The sequence below is a fragment of the Vulpes lagopus genome, chromosome 4 (assembly GCF_018345385.1).
Source record: "Vulpes lagopus strain Blue_001 chromosome 4, ASM1834538v1, whole genome shotgun sequence".
Classification (NCBI taxonomy): domain Eukaryota; kingdom Metazoa; phylum Chordata; class Mammalia; order Carnivora; family Canidae; genus Vulpes; species Vulpes lagopus.
This window is the reverse complement of record NC_054827.1, coordinates 31,943,254-31,966,430: the sequence shown is the minus strand read 5'-3', so window position 1 is coordinate 31,966,430 and position 23,177 is coordinate 31,943,254. Positions and strand designations below refer to the sequence as shown.

At 41.1% G+C, this 23,177-nt stretch overlaps 1 protein-coding gene across 1 annotated transcript; it reads right to left on the bottom strand.

Annotated features, from left to right (window-relative positions):
- Positions 1-634: 634 nt before the first annotated feature.
- Positions 635-18,419, bottom strand: LOC121489258 (pyridoxal phosphate binding protein). Its single transcript, XM_041752046.1, has 8 exons — positions 18,262-18,419; positions 16,003-16,110; positions 15,891-15,926; positions 14,980-15,055; positions 5,529-5,663; positions 3,663-3,805; positions 3,104-3,202; positions 635-1,986 (listed from the first exon to the last, which is right to left on the bottom strand). The coding sequence occupies exons 1-8, from the start codon at positions 18,358-18,360 to the stop codon at positions 1,855-1,857; spliced, it is 828 nt and encodes a 275-aa protein (XP_041607980.1). The 5' UTR covers positions 18,361-18,419; the 3' UTR covers positions 635-1,854.
- Between the last annotated feature and the right edge of the window lie 4,758 nt (positions 18,420-23,177).

Here is a 23,177-nt window from a genome sequence, read left to right as displayed (position 1 = left end):
CCTGGAGACCGAGGATAGAGTCCCACGTCAGGCTCTCTGCATGGAGCCTGCTTCTCCCTCTGCCTGTGTCTCTGCCTCACTCTGAATAAATAAATAAATCTTTAAAAAAAAAAAAAGCTAACAATCTTTAAAAGAAAACAAAAGCTTAGACCAGTTCACCTCTCCCAAAGTGTTCTGCAGCCACCCTCGGACCCCTGGTCCAGTTAGCAGAGAAATGTGGTATCTGGGGGAACCTAGTGTCTTTGCAAGAGGCAGTCCTATCACTTGGAAAAATCGTGTTCTCTTTGGCCTCCTTTCCTGCCCACTGAAGGACTGAGACTCAGGGTGAGGGACCCCTCCCAGGAAATCTGGCCCCACAGGCTAACCAATGCCGCCACCTAGGGGCCGTTTAAAATAGAGGTTCTTGCAGCAAGAGGGAACCTTCCTTTTAATTGCTAAAATATGGACATTTCATTTTCTTGCTTTTAGAAGTTCAGAATTCCTCTCTCATCCACGGTGTGCCTTTGGCTGCATCTATGACCCAAGGGAAGTCTTCCTCTAAAGCTCGGATGGCACGGTGTCAAGTGACAGGCACAGCTGCTACGTGTTGGCTCCAATACCCTGTTCCTGTTAGACTCACTCATTACACCAGGTCTTAGAAAATAAATCTTTTAATTGCTTTATAATTGGCACAGATGGTATAATTCAAATTCACATTTTTATTTAATATACTCTGGAACATCATGTTAGAGTTCTGACTGAACTGTTTTAAGTTTTACAAAATTACATTCAGCAGCAGCAGCAGGTTCTGAAAGTTGTTTCATGAAATTAAAGACTGGGGCTTAAATAAATAAGGAAAAAGATATCTAGGAACTAAACAACAGACTGAAGTCATCTGTTATGAATCTGAGGATTGTGCTTTCTGGTTTTCGAGTATCTTGCTACTTTATTAACAATCAAGAAGTTACAAAATTTTGGCTTATCAATGTAGCAGGGGAGGGGAGGTTATAGATGTGCCTGGGGAAGGGTCGCAGGGATGAGAACCTCAAAGCCAGGCCTTGTCGAAATTGCAAACCTGAACTAGCCTTGAAGCAATTTCTGGGGAGCTAGGAGATTCACTGGTCTTTGATGAGAAATCACCATTAAAAGGATTATGGTGAAGAAATCACAGCCTTGACTTCCTGTCACTGAGAAAAAGCTCAGAGTCCTGTCTCTTCAGGAGGATGTGAGAAAGGCCCAAGCCCATTTATGTTACCCCTGTGATTTTCAGGATCAACACCACAAGGTGGCCAATGCCATAAACTCTTATCTGCAATGATTTGGGTTTGGAGGGGTACCTGTACTGTCATTCCAGAGTAGAGACAATATTTACTGGCGGGGAGGAGTGGGGGGTGGTGGAACTGGGGCCAGCAATCACTTCGCTCCACAGCAACAAAGACGATTACTCAGGAGGGGTTTGTAGGAGAAAATTTTCTATTAAGGGGGATGAAAAATGCGAATCCCTCTCACTTTGGTGATTACAGGCATCAGTGGCCACATTTTAATCTGGGAAAGGCATTCAAGGATTGGTTGGTGTTCCTGGGCAGGATTCAAAACTGAACTCGATGGCTGGCTACTGATATCTGTTCTGTGGAAATGTCAGGATTTCTCAAATCCAATCCAAAACTACTATCTGCAGTGAGCTTGTTACGCCAGATCCTAAGTACAGATGGTTCCTGTCAATACACACGGTCATCAGCACACTCTCTCCAGGTTACAAGGAGAGTGTTGCTGTGCTGTAACACAGGGGACATCAAAATGTAATTCCAGGTGAGTGCATAGTTAGTCTTCCTGGATGGGCCCACGGGATGGGAGCCACAGCTGTTTGTGCTGGGCTCAGTGTGCCTGCGCCACTTCCACTGGGGTCTTCAGGTCTGCAGCGGACTTGTCTAAGGGAGGTTTCTTGGAGTAATCTCGCTCTCCAAAAATGGTGCTTCCTACTCGGACATTTGTAGATCCTACTTCAATCTGTGGGAAAGAAGAGAAAGCATCAAGGCCTGAGTTTAAAATAATGCAGCCAACGCTGAAGCTGTGCCTCTCATTCTTCCATGAAAAACGATAACGGAGCAGAAGAGGGTCACGGGGCAGTGGTTAACCTTGGGGTCATCCTACGTCTTGGGTGTGTTTGAGAAATAAGCATTTCCTTGGCTGTCACCGTGATTAGGGAATATGAATGCCATTTAGTTGGGGCCGGGGATGTTAGATGTCACACTGCATCTTACAGCCCACATCCCTTTCTAATGTTCCAGGGTTAGGCAGGTGAAAAAACCTTCTCTTGATTGTTTGAGCACGGGATCTAATTCCATTTTACTTATAAACACAAAGTATTTTTGCACTGTTCTCATATATGTGATTTCCCAAGAGTGCAACTACTGGATACACAGAGTGAAGTTTATACTTTCTTTTAGCACTTATCAAGTTATTTACTAGTCCTGAAAAACATATATTTGAGGTGCCAAAGCAGCATGCCTTTATCAGTATATAGTTATAGCCATTGCACTCATAGTGAAGCTACCCATAAGATTAACTTCAGACTTCATCATTATGACACTCACATATCCATGCCCAAACATTACACAGTGCACTGCCTTTTCAAAAAATTATAGTTAAGGGCTGCCTCGCTGGCCTAGTGGATAGAGCATGTGACTCTTGATCTTGGGGTCATGAGGTCAAGCCCCATGGTGGGTGTAAAGATTACTTAAAAATAGATAAACTTAAAAATATTATAGTTTAATCCCCCCCTTTCTTTTTAGGTAATCTCTACACCCACCATGGGGCTTGACGTCCCGACCCTGAGATCGAGAATCACATGCTCTACTGAGCAGGCCAGCCAGGCACCCCTTCTTATTTCTTTAGAATCCACTTATGGAATGATATTGAGTTTTAAAAAGTTATGTGTCAGGCTATAATTTCCACACATTTCATTTCAGAAAAGCAGGGAGTGGGGGATGTTGGAACAGTTGACAGCAACAGCCCTATTGCTATGATGAGGTGTTTCAAAGTTTTTTTTGGTAAACCCACTTTCTGCTGTGGCCTTTGGGACCCTCCCCTCGAGGCAAATAAAGGCACCTGGGAGGACACTTACTGCATGCTGGAAGTCCATGGACATGCCCATGCTCAGCTCCACCTGCTCAGGAGGGACACTCAGCTTTTTACACAGCTCCTCTCGGAGGGAGAGTAACACCTGACAGACAAGCGTGACATTTATTTTATTCCTGCCTTCTCTAAGGATCTTTAAAGTGGCTGAATCTGAACATCTCTGCCGAAGGTTACTGATTCCTCATTGGTTTCAAGGCCTGCCAAAGTTTCCAGAAGTTATCCAAAGAGTTTTTGAGTACATGGTTCTACTTTAAAAAAAAAAAAAATCAAAAAATGATCAGCCGATGGAAATGAAGAAAAAAACTCATTTTCTCTGAAGACTGTGTTTTAACCAGGTTCAAGTGGGGCTGAGAAAGGTCTGTAGGGTTCTGGAAATCTATTTTCTCCTTTCCTTATGAGAAGAGTTCAGAAGAGGGTTATAACCCCAGACAGGCAATATCTGGGGTGTCTCTGAAGTTTATTACAACAGCCAGTCCTGCAAAAGCATTTCGCTAAGATGCTTCCTTAGTGCATGAGCAATCCCTCCCACCCTCGGACCCCAGTACCTGGAAGTCCGGATTTGGTCCTTGACTGAGATCATGTCCAAAGCTTCCTATGGTCATCAGCCCCACAAATTCCAGGCTGGGGCACTTGGCATTTATATGTTCCACCATGGATACTGTCTCTGAAGGCAGAAGGCCATGTTTACCTTCACAAAAAGGAACAGAAGACACTTGTACCAAACTGTTTGACCTGGCCAGAGGAAGGCTTCACTTTCATCCCATCCTGATAACAAAGAAGGTGACTTTCGGGCAAGAGATACGTTTTTGGAAAAAAACATATCAAGTCCTACAGAGTAACTTTATTTTTGAAGTCTTTGTCTATGTTGCTTCCCTTCTGGTCAGGTTCTAAGTAATGATCATCTGAATCTCAGTGATCTGAGCTGAGAACAGCTGGAGCTGAAAAAGCATTGCTTTTTCTTGGGACTCCAAGAAGACTCATGTAGCCAAAATGCCAGATTCATTGGAGGATTCTTTTCCTAGCTCTGATTTCATTAATTTATTACAACTGTAAATGTTTTATTTTTTAAGATTTAATTTATTTATTCATGAGAGACATAGAAAGAGAGAGGCAGAGACACAAGCAGAGGGAGAAACAGGCTCTATGCAGGGAGCCTGATGTGGGTCTCGATCGTGGCACGCCAGGATCACACCCTGGGCTGAAGGCAGGCACTACACTGCTGAGCCACCCAGGGATCCCCACTGTAAATGTTTTAAAATGAAGCATATATCACACAGTTTTCACTATGCATTTGCAAAATGTAATGGAACTTGCTAATTAATAACTGGAGGAGGAATTTGCAGCAAATGATGTTATTGTTATGCAGTTATAAGGAATACTGATGTTCTCTTTCCCTCATTTTTCAAATGGACAGGCTATGAACATCCACTTTAATCTTTAATTATAGTAGATTACAGCTAATTATCAAGAAATGATGTCACAGACTTGACCTGCAGCCAATTTCAGATGTACCTATGCTGACAACATAATATATAATCTAGGTGCACGTACAAACAATGATAATTGTTAAAATTTACAGAACACTTATATGTCAGGCACATGTGCCAAGTCCTAACAGCTTTTCACTTAATACAATAACCATGAGGTAAGTACTCTCTCCATTCTAAAGATGAGGAAACTGAGGCACAGGGAGGCTCAGTACCTTGTCCAAGGTCACACCACTGGAAACTGCACAACTGGGATTTGAACCCAGGAAACCTGGCCTGAGGGCCTATCTGGAAAACAGTGTGCACCATGTTCCTTCATGTTACAGTATGGTGAATACTGGTGCTCTGCTGGTCGTAAGCGAATGATTGACCTGTAAATACTCTTAACAAGTGCTAGCAAGTAAGCTGTGCAGGGTTCTCTGCCAACAGCTCTACCCACATTACCACTTTCAATCCTCCTGACACCCTCTAATGTAGGCACTGTTATGACTATCACTGTCCGCCAAGGAAACTGAGGTAGAGAGAGTTAGGTAACTTGCCCAAGGTTACAATGCTGGAAAGTGCTGGAGCTCAAACCTGAGGTCTGATTTCAACACCTGAGTATTACATGTGTAACTCTGCCATCTCTTTTAGGAGTGATGGACTTTTGGGAATTTTCAGATCTAAGTCACAGTCCCCTTCCTGGCTCGTCCTATTCTGGGCCACCAAAAAATTAAGAATTAAGAAACCACGATATATGAAAGAATTATATGTGGACTGGCTTAGACGTCACTGTGCCATCTAGATTCTACAGGAAACAGTTTTCTTAAAGGCCTGTGATTTCCTTCTAGAACCTTAGCTATCACATACTCAGGCTTGTCATTCTTTCTGACCTTCAACCATCCTACGGGAAGAAAAATCTACAGTTCAGGTCTGCTCACTTACTCTGCTCTCCGCTGGTGTTAACCTGGACCATAACCTTTAACCTTTCGGGAGAACCTTTTTTCTGCCACGAACTGTTCACTTTGTCTGCCAACTTCACAGAATCCACTGTTTCCAGCATGAAGAGATTGGGGACGGCTGTAATGAAAAAGAGGCAAGGTAATTCTTCACTCACCCTACTAGCAGCTAGAAACACACAACCAGTCTTTGACTTGGTGGCTGGGAGAACAATTTCCCAGAAAAAGAACAAGACAGTTAAGTCTCAGTCCTGCTGAGACTTATGTGACAGTTTCACTAGATGTCGGTTCCAATGTGGGCCCGCTGCTGTCTCATCAGAAAGGACCAACTGGAGAGACAGAGGCTGACATACTGCAACCAGGCGGCACACGCACCCCTGGGCTTCAAAAGGCTGGTAATTGTGGAGATTCCTAAGAACATGCTTGATGGGACCAAATCTCAGTTCACACTGTGAGAGCCGGGGCAAGTGACAAAAAAGGAAGGATAACCAGTGGAGGCCAAAGTGCTTCCCTGGCATGATAACGCCATGTTCTGAAACTGTGGAATGGGGGTGCTCTTATTCAATAAGGACATTGGAATGACCTAAACATTGACAGCTACAGGAGCCGCTGATGTCAGTGAAACCATCTCCTTTTCCAAAGATGCATGTGACATGAAGTGTGTCTTGCTTGAGATACATGATAATGAAGACAGAAGCGGCAACATCAGCAGCCTGCTCTGATCACTGAGATGCCCCAGGCAATTTGCTAACCCCTGTACATATATTATTGCTTTTTAATCTTTACCATGGTTCATGAAGCACTATTTTTACCTCCATCTTACCAATGGGGAAACTGAGGCTCAGGAAGGCTAAAGTTTATTCAAGTTTACAAAACTAACAGATATTAGAGCTGTGATTTAAACAATGGTAAACTGACTCCATATTTTTAAAAAGATTTTATTTATTTATTGGGGGGGGGGTTGGAGGGAGAGGGAAAGCAGACTTCCCATTGAGCAGGGAGTCTGACCCAGGGGCTTCATCCCAGGATCCTGAGATCATGACCTGAGCTGTTTAAATAATTGAGCCACCCACGTGATCCATGACTCATATTCTTAATGCTGAATTTGAGCTCAGACTACTTCACTTAAAAAAATAAAAACGAAAAAAAATAAAAATAAAAAAAATAAAAACGTTTTTAAAGAGACAAGAGTAGATGTGCTTGGTGTAAAAAAAAAAAAAAAAAAAAAAAAAAGCAACATGCAATAAAAACTCAAAGCCTCTGACCCTAGAAATTCCCACTATTACTGTTGGGATAAGGATTTTTCCAGATCTATTTTAGTGTATTTCCACCCAATCAAATACACACACATCCCAGATATATAATTTCCTGGTAATTTTTGAAATAACATACAAATTGGATCATACTAAATTTTTTTCCCCTGAATATCTTATTAAGATCTTAGATCTACATCCAACGTGGGGCTTGAACTTTTATAACCCTGAGATCAAGAGTCGTGTGCTCCTACCGACTGAGCCAGCCTTGCTCACAGTAAATGTTTTATGGGTTGCTTGCTTCCAGTTAGCAATACATGTTATGTTAGAGATTTTTTTTTTTACATCAGTACCATAAATCCACTGGTACTTCAACAACTGCAACATTCCACAGAATAGATGATCACAATTTACTTACCATTGTTCTTATTAATAGACATTTTTTCTTTTTTACTACAAAACCAAAGCTTAGACACAGATCTCTGTGCACATATACAAGTTGCTATAGGACAGCAAGAATTGAAATGATTATAGAGGAAGTACAATTAAAACTGTGTTAGATACTAGAAATCCAAAAACGCCCTATCACTTTAGAATCTTCCTGGCAAAATGTGGAGTGCTCATTTACTCATGCTCTCAAAACACTGGATATTAGCAGCCTTTTAATTTTTTGCAAACCTGTTTGGTGAAAAGTAGAACTTATTATTGTATTTTGCATTTCTTTTATTAAAGGTAAGCATTTTTCATTTGATTACTGGCTGTATATTTTATCCTTATAAATGGCCTATTCTTAGTTTTTCCCTGTTTTTCTTATAGATTAAAAAAATACATATGGTTCTTTATGCATTATGGACATTCTTCTCCTTTTAAAAAGTATTAACTACCAATCTGTGCTTCTCTTTTGCTATGACTTATAGAAAGCTTTAATTTTTGTAAGCAAATGTGCTAATTGTTTCTTTTATGGCTTCCAGATTTTATTTTATTTAGAAAGGCCTTTCATCAGTCTGAAAAAATAAACATATTTTCTATATTTTCTTCTAATACTTTTATAGTTTTGATATTCAAGTTAAGATTCTTTAATTTAGCTAGAATTTACACTGAGGAAGGGATTCTAATTTAATTATTTCTTTTTTTTTTTTATATATATTTTTTAAATATTTATTTATTTATGATAGTCACAGAGAGAGAGAGAGAGGCAGAGACACAGGCAGAGGGAGAAGCAGGCTCCATGCACCGGGAGCCTGATGTGGGATTCGATCCCGGGTCTCTAGGATCGCGCCCTGGGCCAAAGGCAGGCGCCAAACCGCTGCGCCACCCAGGGATCCTTAATTATTTCTTTAATAAAAAGCTGATTGTCTTGTTGCCATTTATTAAGTACATATAGGCTTCCTACTTCCCCCATATCTGATATGAAACAGCTTTTATTTTATTTCAGTTAAAAAAGATTTTATCTATTTATTCATGGGAGACACACAGAGAGAGGCAGAGATCTATGCAGAGGGAGAAGCAGGTTCCATGAAGGGAGCACAATAGGGGACTTGATCCCGGGACTTCATGATCATGCCCTGAGCCAAAGGCAGATGCTCAACCATTGAGCCACCCAGGTGTCCCTTGAAACAGCTTTTAATAATAATATAGTAGACTTCTGCTTCCCGACAAATTCAGGGGTCAGATTTACCCTACCTGAACAACCAAATGGACAAAACACATGAAACCATGGTTTACAAGAAATGGGTATGGAAGACAGTGACCTCTGAGGGATGAGAAACAAATAAAGTGAGCCCAATTGCCCCAGGTTACTGCTTAGAGTTTTTAGAATGTGGTGCAGGGAAGGGGAGCACAGGAAGAGCATGGACCCTGAGTTGAGGACATGACTGAGAATCTGGAAAGTAGCTAGAGTTCACAGGGCAGAATTTAGGAGAAGAGACAGCTGCACACAGAGAGATCACTGGTGATTTGTGAAGGGCTCCCCTCCAGAACTCAGCTGGGTATGGAGGAAATCAGCCATGGTTGAGTATAGAAATATTTGAAAGGATTAGAAGAAACAGTGCCGGGGATCCCTGGGTGGCTCAGCAGTTTAGTGACTGCCTTTGGCCCAGGGTGTGATCCTGGGGTCCCGGGATCGAGTCCCTGTAATGGAGCCTGCTTCTTCTCCCTCTGCCTGTGTCTCTGCCTCTCTCTCTCTCTCTGTGGGTATCTCTCATGAATAAATAAAATCTTAAAAAAAAAAAAAAAAAAAAAAAGAAGAAACAGTGCCTGATGTTCATGGAGGGCATGGACTAGTGCTGATTCCCACCAGATAGGCTGGAATGCTCAAGATTCATGGGGTACTGGGGGTAGAGTATACAGAGGGTCTTGTCTCAGTAATGGGGAATTATTAACCCTAGACTGAGCTCTGCTGCAGTCACACCAACTAATCTTAAAAGCAAGACCTAAAAAGATCACACTGTTCCCAATAACTGTGTTCCAAACAAAGCTCAAAAATGTTTATAGGAATATGAAAATGACCAGCTCCCAACAAGAAAATTCACAATGTTTGGCTGTCCAAAAAAAAAAGAGAGATCAGGCAAAGAAGCAGGAAAATACGATACATAATGACGGTTAAACTACTCCAGACTGTCAAAAATAATAGAATCAGTAGATAGCACATTAAAAGTTATAACTATCCATATATTAAAAATTATTAAAAATTATAGAGAAATAGAGGATATAAAAAAAGACTCAAACTAAACTTCTAAGTATGAAAACTATAACATAGTAGGAGATGAAAAATCCACCAATGGGATTAATGGCAAATTAGATAATGCTAAAGAAAAGCTTAGTTACCTTGAAGAAATTACCCAAAGTTAAACACAGAGAGGGGAAAATAAATCATAAAAATTAAAAGAGCATCAGTGGGCTGTGGAATCATCTCAAGCAGATTAATATGTAATTGGAGTCCCAAAGGAGAAGAGAAGTGGGGGGCATAAAATATATGTGAAGAAACAATAGTTGAAAAAATTCTAAACTTGATTAGAACTGCAAATACCAGATCCAAGAAGCTCAATGAACCCCCAAGTACAAGAAACGTGAAAAAAATTATGCCAAGGCACATCATAATCAAATCACTCAAAACCAGTGATAATGAGAAAAATCTTAAGTAGCAAGAGAAAAAAAAAACATGATATATACAGAGAAACAAAGATAGGATGACAGCATATTTCTCACTGGAAACAGTGTTAAGTGAGACAGTGGAGCAATATTTTTAAAGTACTGAAAGACAAAACTGTCAAGGTAGAATTCTATAGTCAGTAAAAATATCTCTAAAAAATAAGGTGAATGTGCAAAAAAAAGTTCAATGAAAAAGAATGAAGTTGCATCTCCCTCTTCCTTAGGCTACACATAAAAATTAACTCAGACCCAAAGGTGAGATTTAATACTCTAAAACTCTTACAAAAAACAGGAGTAAATATTTGTGACCTTGGGGACATCTGGCTGGTTCAGTAAGTAGAGCATCTGACTCTTGATCTCAAGGTTGTGAGTTCAAGCTCCACATTGGGCACAGAGATTACTTAAAAAAAATTCTTTGTGACCTTGGATTTCTTAGCTATAGCACCAAAAGCATATGCCACAAAAGAAAGAAGAGATAAATTGGAGATTACATTAAAATGAAAAATTTCTGAGCTACAAATGATACCATGGAGAAAGTAAACAGATAACCCACAGAATGGGAGAAAATATTTGCAAATCATATACGTCATAAAGGACTGGTACCTACGCTATATAGAGAACTTTTACAATTAAACAATAAAAAGGCTCAATTAAAAGCACACACAAAGGATTTGAATAGACATTTCTCCAAAGATGTACAAATGGCCAATAAACACATGAAAAGATGCTCAACTTCATTTGTCATTAGGGAAATGCAAATCAAACCACAATTTCACATATTTTTATTACTCCACTTTATCTTCTTTGCTGACTTATTAGCTCTAACTCCATTGTGTCATTTTTTTTCATTGTGTCATTTTTATTGGTTGCTTTATTCTATTTAATTTTTTTTTTCCTATTTAATTTTTTAAGTAAGCTCTATGCCCAATATAGGCCTTGAACTCATGACCCTAAGATCAAGTTGTATGCTCTACTGACTGAGCCAGCCAGGTTAGCTTATCGGTTGCTTTATTTTTTAATTTTTTTAATTTTATTTTATTGGTTGCTTTAAAGCTAAACTCATACACAGTCTACTTAAAATGGTGTCATTCTTCTTCATATGTAGCTTAAGAACCTTATAATAGCATACTTCTGTTTCTTACTTTCCATTTTGTATGCCATTGTTTCAATGCATTTTACTTTTTCATATGCTATAAATCCTATAATACATCATTATTTTTGTTTATAAAACATATTATACTAATAAAACAAGAGAGAACAATTAGTGAAACTAAACCTAGTTCTTTGAAAAGACTGATAAAATTGATAAACCTTCAGCCAGATGGATTAGGGAAAAAAGAGAAGAAGCAAATTACCAACATCAGGAATGAGTTGACATCACTACAGATTCTACAGATATTAAAAGGATAATAAAGGGATATTACAAACAACTGAATGCTCATAAGTTCATTGCTTTAGATGAATTGGGCAAACTCTTGCAAAACATAAAGTAACAAAGCTCACCCAAGAAAAAACAGATTATGTAAATAATCTATCAATAAAATTTAAATTATAGTTAAAAACCCTCCTACAAAGCAATTCCAGGCCTCAGTGGTAAATTCTACCATGTAGTTAAGGAAGAGAATACCAATTCCACATAAATTCATTCAAAAGGCTGAAGAGTTGGGAATACTTTCCAGTTCATTCTATGAGGCCAGCATTATTCTGTTATCAAACCTAAAAAAAAGATATTACAAGAAAGTGAAAGACCAATGTCCCTTATGAATGTAGATGCAAACATTCTAAGCAAAACTTGACAAATCAAATGCAACATTATAGTAAAAGGATACTACTGCCTGACCAAATGAGTTTATTCATAGGCAAGGTTTAACATTTGAAACTCAATAAATGTAATTCAACATGTTAATAAACTGAAAAAGAAAAACTGTAGGATTATTTTAATGTATACAGCAAAAGCATTTGACAAAATCTAACACTGATTCTTGATTTATCAAACTAGGTTGATCCTCAGCAAACTAGTACAGAAGGGAAATTCCTCCTTCTGATAAAGGACACCAAGAAAAACATGCATGCACACTCTTAGCAATTCTATTCAATATTGTATTGGAGGTATTAGCTAGTATAATAAGGCAAGAAAAAGAAATAAAAGGCATCCAGATTGGAAAGGAAGAAGTGAATTGTTCACAGGTAACATAATTGTCTATGTAGAAAATTATATGAAATCTGCAAAAAAAAAAAAAAAAAAAAACCCCTCTAAACTACTGGAATAAGTAGAACTTAAAAAACTAACAAGAAACTACTAGAATAAGTAGAACTACTAGCATGAGTTTAATAAAGTTGCAGGATAGATGAATATACAAAATATACAAAAAACATACAAAAATCAACTATTATATATTAGTAACAATTAGAAATTGAAGTAACAGCTCAATAATAGTATCAGCAGATAGCATCAACATAAGAAAAAGTTAGATATAAATCAGACAAAAGATGAGAAAATCCTGCACAATGAAAACTACAAAATATTACTGTGAGAAATTAAAGGAGACCAAAATAAATACTAAACTATACCTTATTAATGCGTTGGGAGATTCAGTATTTTTACTATGCCAATGTTCTCCAAATTGACCTATGGTTTCAATACAATTCTAATCAAATACCTAGCAGGATTTTTGTTTTGTTTTGGTAGAAACTGATAAATTGGTTTATATGGAAATGCAGAGGATCTAGAATAGCTAAAAGGACTTTGAAAAAGAAGAACAAAGTTGGGGACTAACACTACTGATTTTTTTTTTTTTAAAGATTTAATTTATTTATTCATGAGAGACACACACACAGAGAAAGGCAGAGACACAGGCAGAAGGAGAAGCAGGCTCCACGCAAGGAGCCCGATGCAGGACTCGACCCCGGGGCCTCCAGGACCACGCCCTGGGCTAAAGGCGGCACTAAACCGCTGAGCCACCCGGGCTGCCCCAACACTACTGATTTTTAAGAATTATTATAAAGCTCCAGTAAATCAAAATAGCATGCTACTAGTATAAAAGATAAACAGAACAGTGGATCAAGTAAATAGTCTTGAAATAAACCCATGGATAACTGATTTTTGATAAAGGTACAGAGGAATGCAATGGAGAAAGGACAGACTGCCCAACAAGTAGTATTGGAACAATGAGATATTAAAGAACAAAAACAACTTAGAATCATACCTTGAACCATATACAAAAATTAACTCAGAGTGAATAATATATGCCTAATATAAGACCAAACACTATAAAAAATTGCTAGGAGAAAATCTGTGTCACTTGAACCATAGGAAAATATGTTTTAGACACAACATAGAAAGCACAGTCTATGAAAATCTAAATTGATAAATTGGACTGCATCAAATTAAAAACTTCTGCTCTTCAAAAGACACTGTTAAGAAAATGAAAAGACAAGCAATACGGTGGCAGAAATTGCAAAGCATGTATCTGATAAAGAACTAGTATCCAGAATATATAAAGAATTCTCTCTGAAAGGTAAAAAAATCCAATTAGAAAATGGGCAAGACTTTGATAGAGGCTTTACTGAAGAAGGTGAACAGATGCAAACACGTGAAAAGATGTTCCACATCATTAGTCATTAGGGAAATGCAAGGACAGCAGCACATACCTACTAGAATGGCTAAAATTAAAAAAGATTGACCATGTTAAGTGTGGACAAGGATGTGGAGAAACTTGAACACTGCTGGTGGGAATGTACAATGGCACAACCACTTTAGAGGACAGTCTGACAGTTTCTTCAAAAGTTAAACATACATGATGGGTATAGGGCTTCAGTTCTGAGAGAGGAAGAGTTCTAGAAGATATAGTAGTGATGGTTGCGAACAATGTGAATGTACTTGATGCCACTGAACTGTATACTTAAAAATAGTTAAGATGCTAAACTTTGTGTTATGTATATTTTATCAGAATTATAAAAAATGTTAAACATATATTTATCATGTGACTCAACCATTCTACTCCTAGGTATTTATTCCAAAAGGTAAGAAAAAGTCCAGAAGTGCCTGGATATCTCAGTCGGCTAGCTCAGGTCATGATCTCACAGTCGTGAGATCAAGCCTTGCACCAGGCTCCAAGATCAATGTGGAGTCTGCTTGTCCCTCTCCCTCTGTTCTCCTGGCTTCTCCCACCCCAGCACGCATGCTCTCTCTCAAATTAATAAATTAATAAAAATCTTAAAAGAAAAAGTCCATATAAAGATGTTCATGACAATTTTTCCCCCTCAACTCCATAACAATTTTGTCATAGCCCCAAATTAGAAGCAACTCAAATGTCCATCAACAGGTGAGTGGGTAAACAGAAAGGAATGAACTACTGATACATAAATCAATATTATGAGCCTTAAAATAATTATGCTGAGTGGAAGAAGTCAGACAGATAAAAGTACATATTTTATGATTCCATTTATATAAAACCCTTAAGGTAAACTAATCTTTTCCCCCCCCTATTTTAAAAAGATTTTGTTTATTTATTTGAGAGAGCGAGAGAGCAGGAGCAGGGGGAGAGGCAGGGGAGACATGAGGAGAGGCAGAAGCAGACTCCCTGCTAAGCAGGGAACCGATATGAGGCTCGATCCCAGGATCCTGGTATCATGACCTGAGCTGAAGGAAGATGCTTAACCAACTGAGCCACCCAGGCACTCCTATAGCTTTACATTTAAAGGGAAAAGGACAAAAATGTCTCCCTGGCCAACTGAAAAATCTTATGAGCTACAATTCCTTATAATTCATTTGAAAGACTACCATATGATACCTAGCATCTTCACGTAGGGTAGGTTTCCAAGTATAAACAACCCAGTCAATGGTGAATTCATTCTGTTGTTGGTATGAGGTTTTACTTTATACTAAGAATTAAAATTTATTTTCCCCCAAAACTCCAGAACACAAAAGGTGAATTAGGACTATTCTAAAACCTGTTCTCTTTTCCATAGAAAGTAGTATAAGTAATATAATGATAAAGAGATTTTGTCTTCATATTTAGAAATTTATCTTACCCATCAATTTGTTGACATTTTGTTTCTGTAGGTGGCCAATGAAGTGCCATTTGATCTCAGGACACGAAGACAGAATCTGAAGAGAAAAAGGTAACCATGTTTGACTTAGAATTTATGAAGGCCTTGCTGGCTCAAATTCCTTACACACACCCTTCTGACTGTTCATGTCTATGCAGAAACCACTACCACCATCTTTAGCCAGGCTCTTAAGTGAGAAAAACCTATGGCTTCTACTCTGTTTCTCTTCCTTGTTCCCATCACTTCTCTCCATCTTTTAGGTATCATCCATTAAAGATGAACTGATTATGGGGCATCTAGCTGGCTCAACTGGTAAAGCACATGACTCTCGATTTCAGGGTTGTGAGTTCAAGCCACAACTGGGTGTGGAGCCTACTTTAAAAAAAAAAAAAAAAAAAAGGATGAACTGATTAAAGCGTTCAAATCTCAAAAGGATCCAGGAGTACAGCAAGCTCCTAAATCACCACATCCAAAAAGCTGCAAAAGAGAAAACTACAGTCTTAGTTTTTTTTTTTTTTTTAAGATTTTTAAAATTTTATTTATTTATTCATGACAGAGAGAGAGAAAGAGAGAGAGAGAGAGAGAGAGGCAGAGACTCAGGCAGAAGGAGAAGCAGGCTCTATGCAGGGAGCCCGACGTGGGACTCGATCCCAGGTCTCTAGGATCGCACCCCGGGCTGAAGGCCGTGCTAAATCACTGGGCCACCGGGGCTGCCCGTCTTAGTTTTAATAGAGAAAGAAAATCTATCTGTGCAATATTTGGAGCTCAAGGTGAATGTGGACATTTCTACCGCCAGTTCACCCTGCTGTAAAACTCAACCACCAAAGTGGGTGTGACTTTCAACTGAAGGCCTAAGATTAAATACAAATTCAAGAATTCAGATATCCACTTACTTTAGGATTTGATGCTTTTTCTAGCAGTTCTTGAACCTAAGGGGTAAAAACAGAAGGAATCAGAAGTCTGGCCATCATGACTTTTCCAAAGGCAGACTGGAAAAAGGCTTACATAGTTCTCCCCAAAAGTGCGCTGGCCATGACAGTAGGCTTCAATCACCATTTCCACAGGTTTGGTTTTGCTGACTGCTACTAGCCGGGGCTGGACAGCTGGAAGATCCTGCCAAGAGGGAAAGAGCCAAATGAGTGAACATTTAGGAATATTATTCCAGTAAGTTCTATAAGATGGATCTCATAGACTCAATCAGCACAGGTCTTCACTTGACATTGGGTAAGCTCCATTATTCCAATATTGGAGAGAGACCAGTATCAAATAATGTTGATCAGATGCCTTTCAAATGCATAGCATCCAAATTTAGTGTGTTACCTACTTTAATATCTAATCTCTTTCAGGTAGGTAAGTAAAAGCAGTATTTCCTTAAAATGTGGTCTTTGACCAACTGCATCAGCATCATCTGGGTACCACTCCAGACCTACTGAATCTGAATATCTGGTGTTGGGAGTCTGAGAATCTGCTTTTTAAACAAACTCTCCAGATGATGCTCTTGCATACCATGGTTGGAGGTTTAAGAAGCACTTCATGAAGGGAAGGCACTACTCTCTGACTAGAGGGGATGCCATTTCTGGCTTCCAAAACCCCAAGGTTAAGTTTTGGAAACCTATTCTGGTCCTGACATAGTGATTAATATTGCCCCCCACTCTCAAAAGTGGTCTGTGTAGGGCAGCTATGTAATTTACTGTTCATTCTAATCAAGAACGAGTAGCAGAACTGAGGCAGGGACATCAAAAACTCTGGACTCAGGATTAGACCAATATGATGACCCCCCCACTCCCCTGGGGTTTACAACAATTACATAAAAAGCAGAGCTTCTCTGCATTCTGCTTCAACCTAATCTATACAGACGCATTAAGAAATCCACCTCATGCAGCTCGGTTTTCATGTATGCCATCACCCTCTGCTATTTTTACAGAACCACTGTGTTTTCTTTTCTTTTTTTCCAAAGATCTCTATTATTGCATGTGTATAAAACGAAGCAGAGACTCATTTTTTTGAGAGGGCAGCAATGATATACTCATGGTGATTCCGTAGACATGAATGAAGGACACCAGACACAGTGGGTCCTTCGTTCATGTGGATTACTTTACTGCTTAGAAAGACCCACAAGTAAACAGGCTTAAAACAGGCATAACTTCATGTCTCTGAACACCACATGGAAGAAACCCTGAATGCCCTTTTCTTATGATTGTGGTGACTAATTTTATGAGAATCACTGTATTTTCAAAGGCCATGAGGACTCAGAGCCATTAGCAAGACGTTTCCTCTTCCTTCTCAGGGATGCATTACCAGCCTTTATGAGACCATGTCATAATTTCTACCACCGTGTTGATGAATTGATGATTTCCAGAGAAAACTGAACAGACAACCCACCTGCCTGAGGAGCTTTGCTGGGAGAACCTCCCTGAGTGATGTTTGTCAGGGAAATCCCTAGCTTCTCTTGGAGAATCCCTGAGAATCATAGAACATTAAGGCCAGCAGTGAGCTTAAAGCAGTCGGAGCTTATTTTACTGCCTATGGCAGATGAGACAACTCAGGGCCAGGGTCGCTAAGTGACTTAATTCAAGATAACATCTAGTTCGTAGCCAAGCAAAGACTCTACTAATAAAGGTGTTCCGCCCCAGGAAAGCATTCTGAGTTCTGACATTCCGAGTTTGACCTTTTTGTTCAGTTGTGTCTCACTCCACACCATTGAGCTTAAACCTACAGTGAGAGGAGTAAACACTGGCCCTCGGTCTAATGAAATTTCAAGAGGAGATAAGGGGAGGAAAGCGTTCCTGCAGACCGCCTGGGATGGGATGTCAGCTCGCCCCTGCGAGGGAGCACTGCCAAGGTGCCGGTGCAGCGCTGTCTCCAGAGCGCGGCCAATCCGCCTCCGCTCTCCGCTACGAGCGTCTGCTAGCTGTCAGGCGCTGCGCACACGTGATCCCGGGAGACCTGGCCTCCTGTAGGTGTCCCGGAGGTGGATGGGGCACAGGGCCGCGCGGCGGCCGTCTGCTAAGGCTGCGGAGCCCGCCACGGGAGGGGGGGGCAGCGGTCGCGATGCCGGGGGCCGGTCACTTCCTCGGGTAGTGGATGCCTTCAGCTCCAACCGAGCCAACCTCCAGAAACCCCTCGCTAGCCTTCTGGGGGCTCCGCCACCTGCGCCGCCGTCCCTGCGGGAGACCCGCTCTGCGTCACCGTGACGACCCACTCCTACGCAGGGGCCTCCCTCCTCAAAGCGGCCGCCCAGCGTCCCCGCGCCTCCATTCTCACCCGCGGCCGCCGCGCCACCGCCTGCTGCACGCGCTCGTTCACGGCCCGCAGCGCGAACCCGACTCCCAGCTCCGCCGACATGCTGCCAGCTCTCCACATCCCCCGGGACCGACCCGCGCGGGGACCCCCGCACCCCCAGGCCGAGACCGCCTTCCGGTCCCGCCCCGCTCACGTCTCGTGGGGCCCAATCGCCGCTCACCAGCCAGTCGGCTCACCCAATCGACAGCGGACAACGCGGGGGCGGGACGGGGCGGCAGGCCCCGCCCCGCGGCGGCAGGCCCCGCCCCGCGGCGCGGCCATCTTGGGGAGGACGCCGGGGGTCTGGGGCCTGGAGGCCCGCCTGCAGTGGTTCCGCGCCCCCCGCGCCGCCCCCCGACGGGAGCCTTCCGCGTCCAGCTGCCGGAGCCGCCCCCACCGCCGCCCCCGCGGGAGCTTCCTCCGGAAGGCCGCGGCCTATTCGGGGGTCCTCGTCTCTACAGACGTCCCGCAGATGTGCCCGTCGTCCCCGGCGGTCAGAGAGCCGTGAACCGAGACGTCCGCGCGGGGACCGGGACTCGAGGCTGCTAGGGCGGGAGACACGGCTCTCAGTGTCTCCTAGGCGTCTTGGAGGAACCGGTATGAGAGAAAAGAACGCTTGTTTCTCAGGAAGGCGGCGTGGTTCAGATGTGTGGTCATTAATCCCCGTGGCCCCGGAGTCCAGGGCTGCCCAGGTCGCGGTCCGCGCCGGAACAGAAGGCACCCCCGACAGGGGCATAAAAGTAAAACATTTCAATGGGTACCTTTAACCCAGTATCTCCAAAGTAAGGTCTACTTAATGAGTTTTTTTTTTTTTTTTAAGGATTTTATTTTTGAGTAATCTCCACACCCAAGTGGGGCTTGAGCTTAACGGCCGAGGTCGGGCGTCGCCAGCTCTACCCATGGAGTCCGCCGGCCCCGGGAGACCGCTTCATGGTACTTGCTTACAGCCCGCCTCGGTTCGGGACCGCGTCTGCAGAGGTCAGCGCCGCCTGCGGCCCCGCCGCCTGCGGCCCCGCCGCCTCATCCCGGAGCTCACGCAGAGTTGGAGCCTGTCAGTTTAAGCATGTCACGTTCACCCAGTCCTTCCTCTGTACATCTCTTCACACGATCCTGGTCACTCTAATTCCCTTTGCTCCTCCCACCACTGACTTGCCGACCAGCACCTTTCAACTCGGGTACAAACCGACAGGCTACTTCACATTTTTTTCTTAGAGAGCTGAGCAAGTGGGACACGCGGGGTGTTGCGAGGGAGAGAACCTTTACCAGGCTCCATGCCCAGCACAGAGCCTGACGCAAGGCTCCACCCCAGGACCCTGAGATCAAGCATGACCGGAGCCGAAATCAAGACTTGGACGCTTAACTGACTGAGCCACACAGGTGCCCCTGTGTTTTTAAGAAAACATCTTAAAAACTATAGATACCTCATCAGATCTAAAAGATGTACGTACCCACAATCTAGGAGATACGTTATTATGACATCAGCAGGGGTCTTCATTTAATAGATTTCATTTAATAGGTCAGTTGTCTTCTTTGACTTCTAAGGTCAACCTCCTTTCATTCCCCATATTCTAAGTGTGTGTGGCTCCCAAGAAGGCATCAGAAGAGTGACTTAAAATTTCAAGTTAGTAAGGATAGTGGTGCCAAGATTGGGCACTGGTGGCATAGAATTGACACACACTGAATCTTGGATTCCTCACTAAACTGTGATCTTGGGTAAGTTACTGAAGTTCTCAATTTTTCATTTATAAAATGGAGTCATTCCCTTCTTAGGTGCAGTGGTGATCAATCAAGACAGCATGTGCAACACACTTAGCAGAGTGCTACCCCAAAGCAAGTGCAAAGTTTCAATCTATGTTAGTTCCTCCACCTTGCTAATCTATTAAGTCTACATATCTACATAGAGGCGTTTCTCTGTAAAGGTAACTTGGGGAGAGACCAGCATGAGTAAGACAGGCTTTTTTTTTATGGTGGATTTGTTTCTAAGATGCTTTTCTATAACCTTAAGAAAATGAAGTAAAGATAAAAAGATCAAGGTGACCCTAGTCTCATTTCACATTTTTCAATGTCTTTCCTTCTCAGCTATGCTTTTGAATGAATCGGATTCCACTTTTTTCTTAGTTTTTTAGTAATCTTCTCTTCCACACTCTGGGACATCATCTAATTTAACACTTCATTCTTTCCTACTAGTCCTTGAAAAATGAAGGTCCACAATCGCTTCATCACCTGTACTATCTTCAAATTGCTCCAACAGTTTGCAAGGGCAAAGAGGGAAAGAGATTAAAAAGCCAAATACCCAGAAGAACAGATTTTATAAAGAATTTTATAAAAAAATTATACTTTTACCATAAATGTCATCAAGCGTTTAAAACATTCACCTGTCATCTGAGGCCATGAATTATGAGAAAAACATTCATGGATTTAAGAACTGCTTCCTTCTGAGTTTACTGTGATTCTTTTGGGGGATTAAAAAAAGATAAATAGAAAATTATAGTTGCCTGATTACTTGGCTCTAAAGAGAAGCAGAGAGATAATGCCCATGTCCCAGTTTAAATGAATTGAGGTAGAGAAGCCATGACAACAGTCGCTCAGCAAACATACTGTCACATTTGGCTTTTGGTTTGTTTGTTTTTTTTTCACATTTGGCTTTTGAAATGTGAATACAGATTCTGGAATCAGAGACCTGGGGAAGACCTTTAGAGATCATTTGATCTTTCATATAGAAAGAATGACATTTAAACCATTCCAAACAACATAGAATCTCCCCCATTTCTGAAGACAGAGAAGAAAATGTTATCCATGCTAATCCCTGGATTTATTTTCTATTTGCACACAACTACTGATTTCAAATTTTAGCCAATCTTAGGTGAAATTTTAAAAAATACTCTATTTTGCAAACTAATTTCCTCTTCATTGGTCTCAGAGGAGCTTGAGAAGAGCTAGCCAACTCTTATGCAACTTTTATAAATGTAAAGTCATTAAATTCCCCTTCTGCCTTTTATGGGGTCAACCTATGGGCTTTATTTTTTACTTTTTAAATTTTGGTTTTAACATGTTTTGCTAGCCTCCTCTTAAAAATTTTCCCCCCCAAATTGGAGCCCAGAACTGGGAATTCCTTTTAAGAGGGCCACCATACCTGCTTATTTGTACATATGACATTTCCATAGATGTATGCATTCTCCATACATATTGGCTGCCTTCCAATATTGTTCCCTTTTCCCTCTTTGCGCTGTGCAATATGAAATCTTATCATCACATTTCTTTGACTTCCTACTTAGTGGTACCCACTTAAATAACTGTGTGCTTTCTAGGCTGTTTCCCCAAATGACTGAAAACATACATGCCAGGCCCACTGCTAACCCCCTCACATGAAGGATTTCATTTAATCTATTCAACCCATTTTATAGATGAAGAAACTGAAGTTCAGAGAGGTTAAATAATTTAAGACCATATACATAGGAGGCCACCTGGGTAGCTCAGTTGAGCCCCTGCCTTTGGCCTAGGGCGTGATCCTGGGGTTCTGGAATCAAGTCCCACATCGAGCTCCCTGCATGGAGCCTGCCTCTCTGTGTCTCTCATGAATAAATAAATAGAATCTTAAAAAAAAAAAAAAAAAGACCATATACATAGGAAGTGGTAGAGCTGGGATCTGTATCATGGCAGTTTAACCCCAGGAACTACATTCTTACCTATTCTAAGTTCATATTATTTGTGTAGTGGCTTTCAAACCAATAGAGGAAATTTGAGACACCATTAAAAATCTGAGAAAGGGACACCTGGGTGGCCTAGTGGTTGAGGATCTATCTTTGGCTCAGGTCGTGATCCTGGGGTTTTGGGATTGAGTCCCGCCATCAGGCTTCCTGTGGGGAGCCTGCTTCTCCCTCCACCTATGTCTCTGCCTCTCTGTTGTCTCTCATGAATAAGTAAGTAAAATCTTAAAAACAAAAAACCCCACAAAATCCGAGAAAGCTGGGCTAGGGTTACAACATTTGGCAAATAAATTAATACAGGATATTCAGTTAAATGTGTGGGTCACATGAAAACATAATTTTTCAGTATGTCTCATGCAGTATCTGAGACATACTAATGCTAAAAGTTGTTTCTTTTTTTTTTTTTTTAAGATTTTTATTTATTTATTCAAAGAGACAGAGAGAGAGAGAGAGAGAGAGAGGTAGAGACACAGGCAGAGGGAGAAGAAGGCATCATACAGAGAGCCTGACGTGGGATTTGATCCAGGGTCTCCAGAATCAAGCCCTGGGCTGCAGGCAGCACTAAACCGCTGCGCCACCATGGCTGCCCCAAGTTAGTTGTTTCTATGAAATTCAGATTGAACCAAGCATCATGTATTTTATTTGGCAGCCTTACACTGGGCAGCTTACCAGAGCAGAGATGGACTTTTTTACTTAATTGATATAAAAATGAGTTTTGGGTCAACTGAAAGGATCTCTACCCTAGAGGGTAATTGCAGAAGTGAATGGATTCTTTAAAATAATCAATTTCCGTAACACCTATCAAGAATCATGTCATGTTTACAAATTAGTAATTTATTGTTTCTACATTGATAATGGGGATATATTCATCAGAATATATTTTTAGGGTCATCTTGTACTTAACTCACTGCAGAGGGATGTTTTATTTCTTTTTATCACCTATCCTAATATTAGCTATTGCTGAATTTCTCTTTAATAAAAAAGTAGATGCAAAGACTTTATTTAGCAAGACTGAAAATAAAACTAAGATATAAATTCTCACCTTTAGTATTGTCTAAAACAATTCCTGCAGCTATCAACACACCCAAGGTAATTAGTCCAGCATATGAGAGTGATTAATAAAACATTTTGCAGTTACAAAGGGGGTCAATTAAACTCTCGAGGCTTTGAAAGTAGAGTTAGTCTGACTAG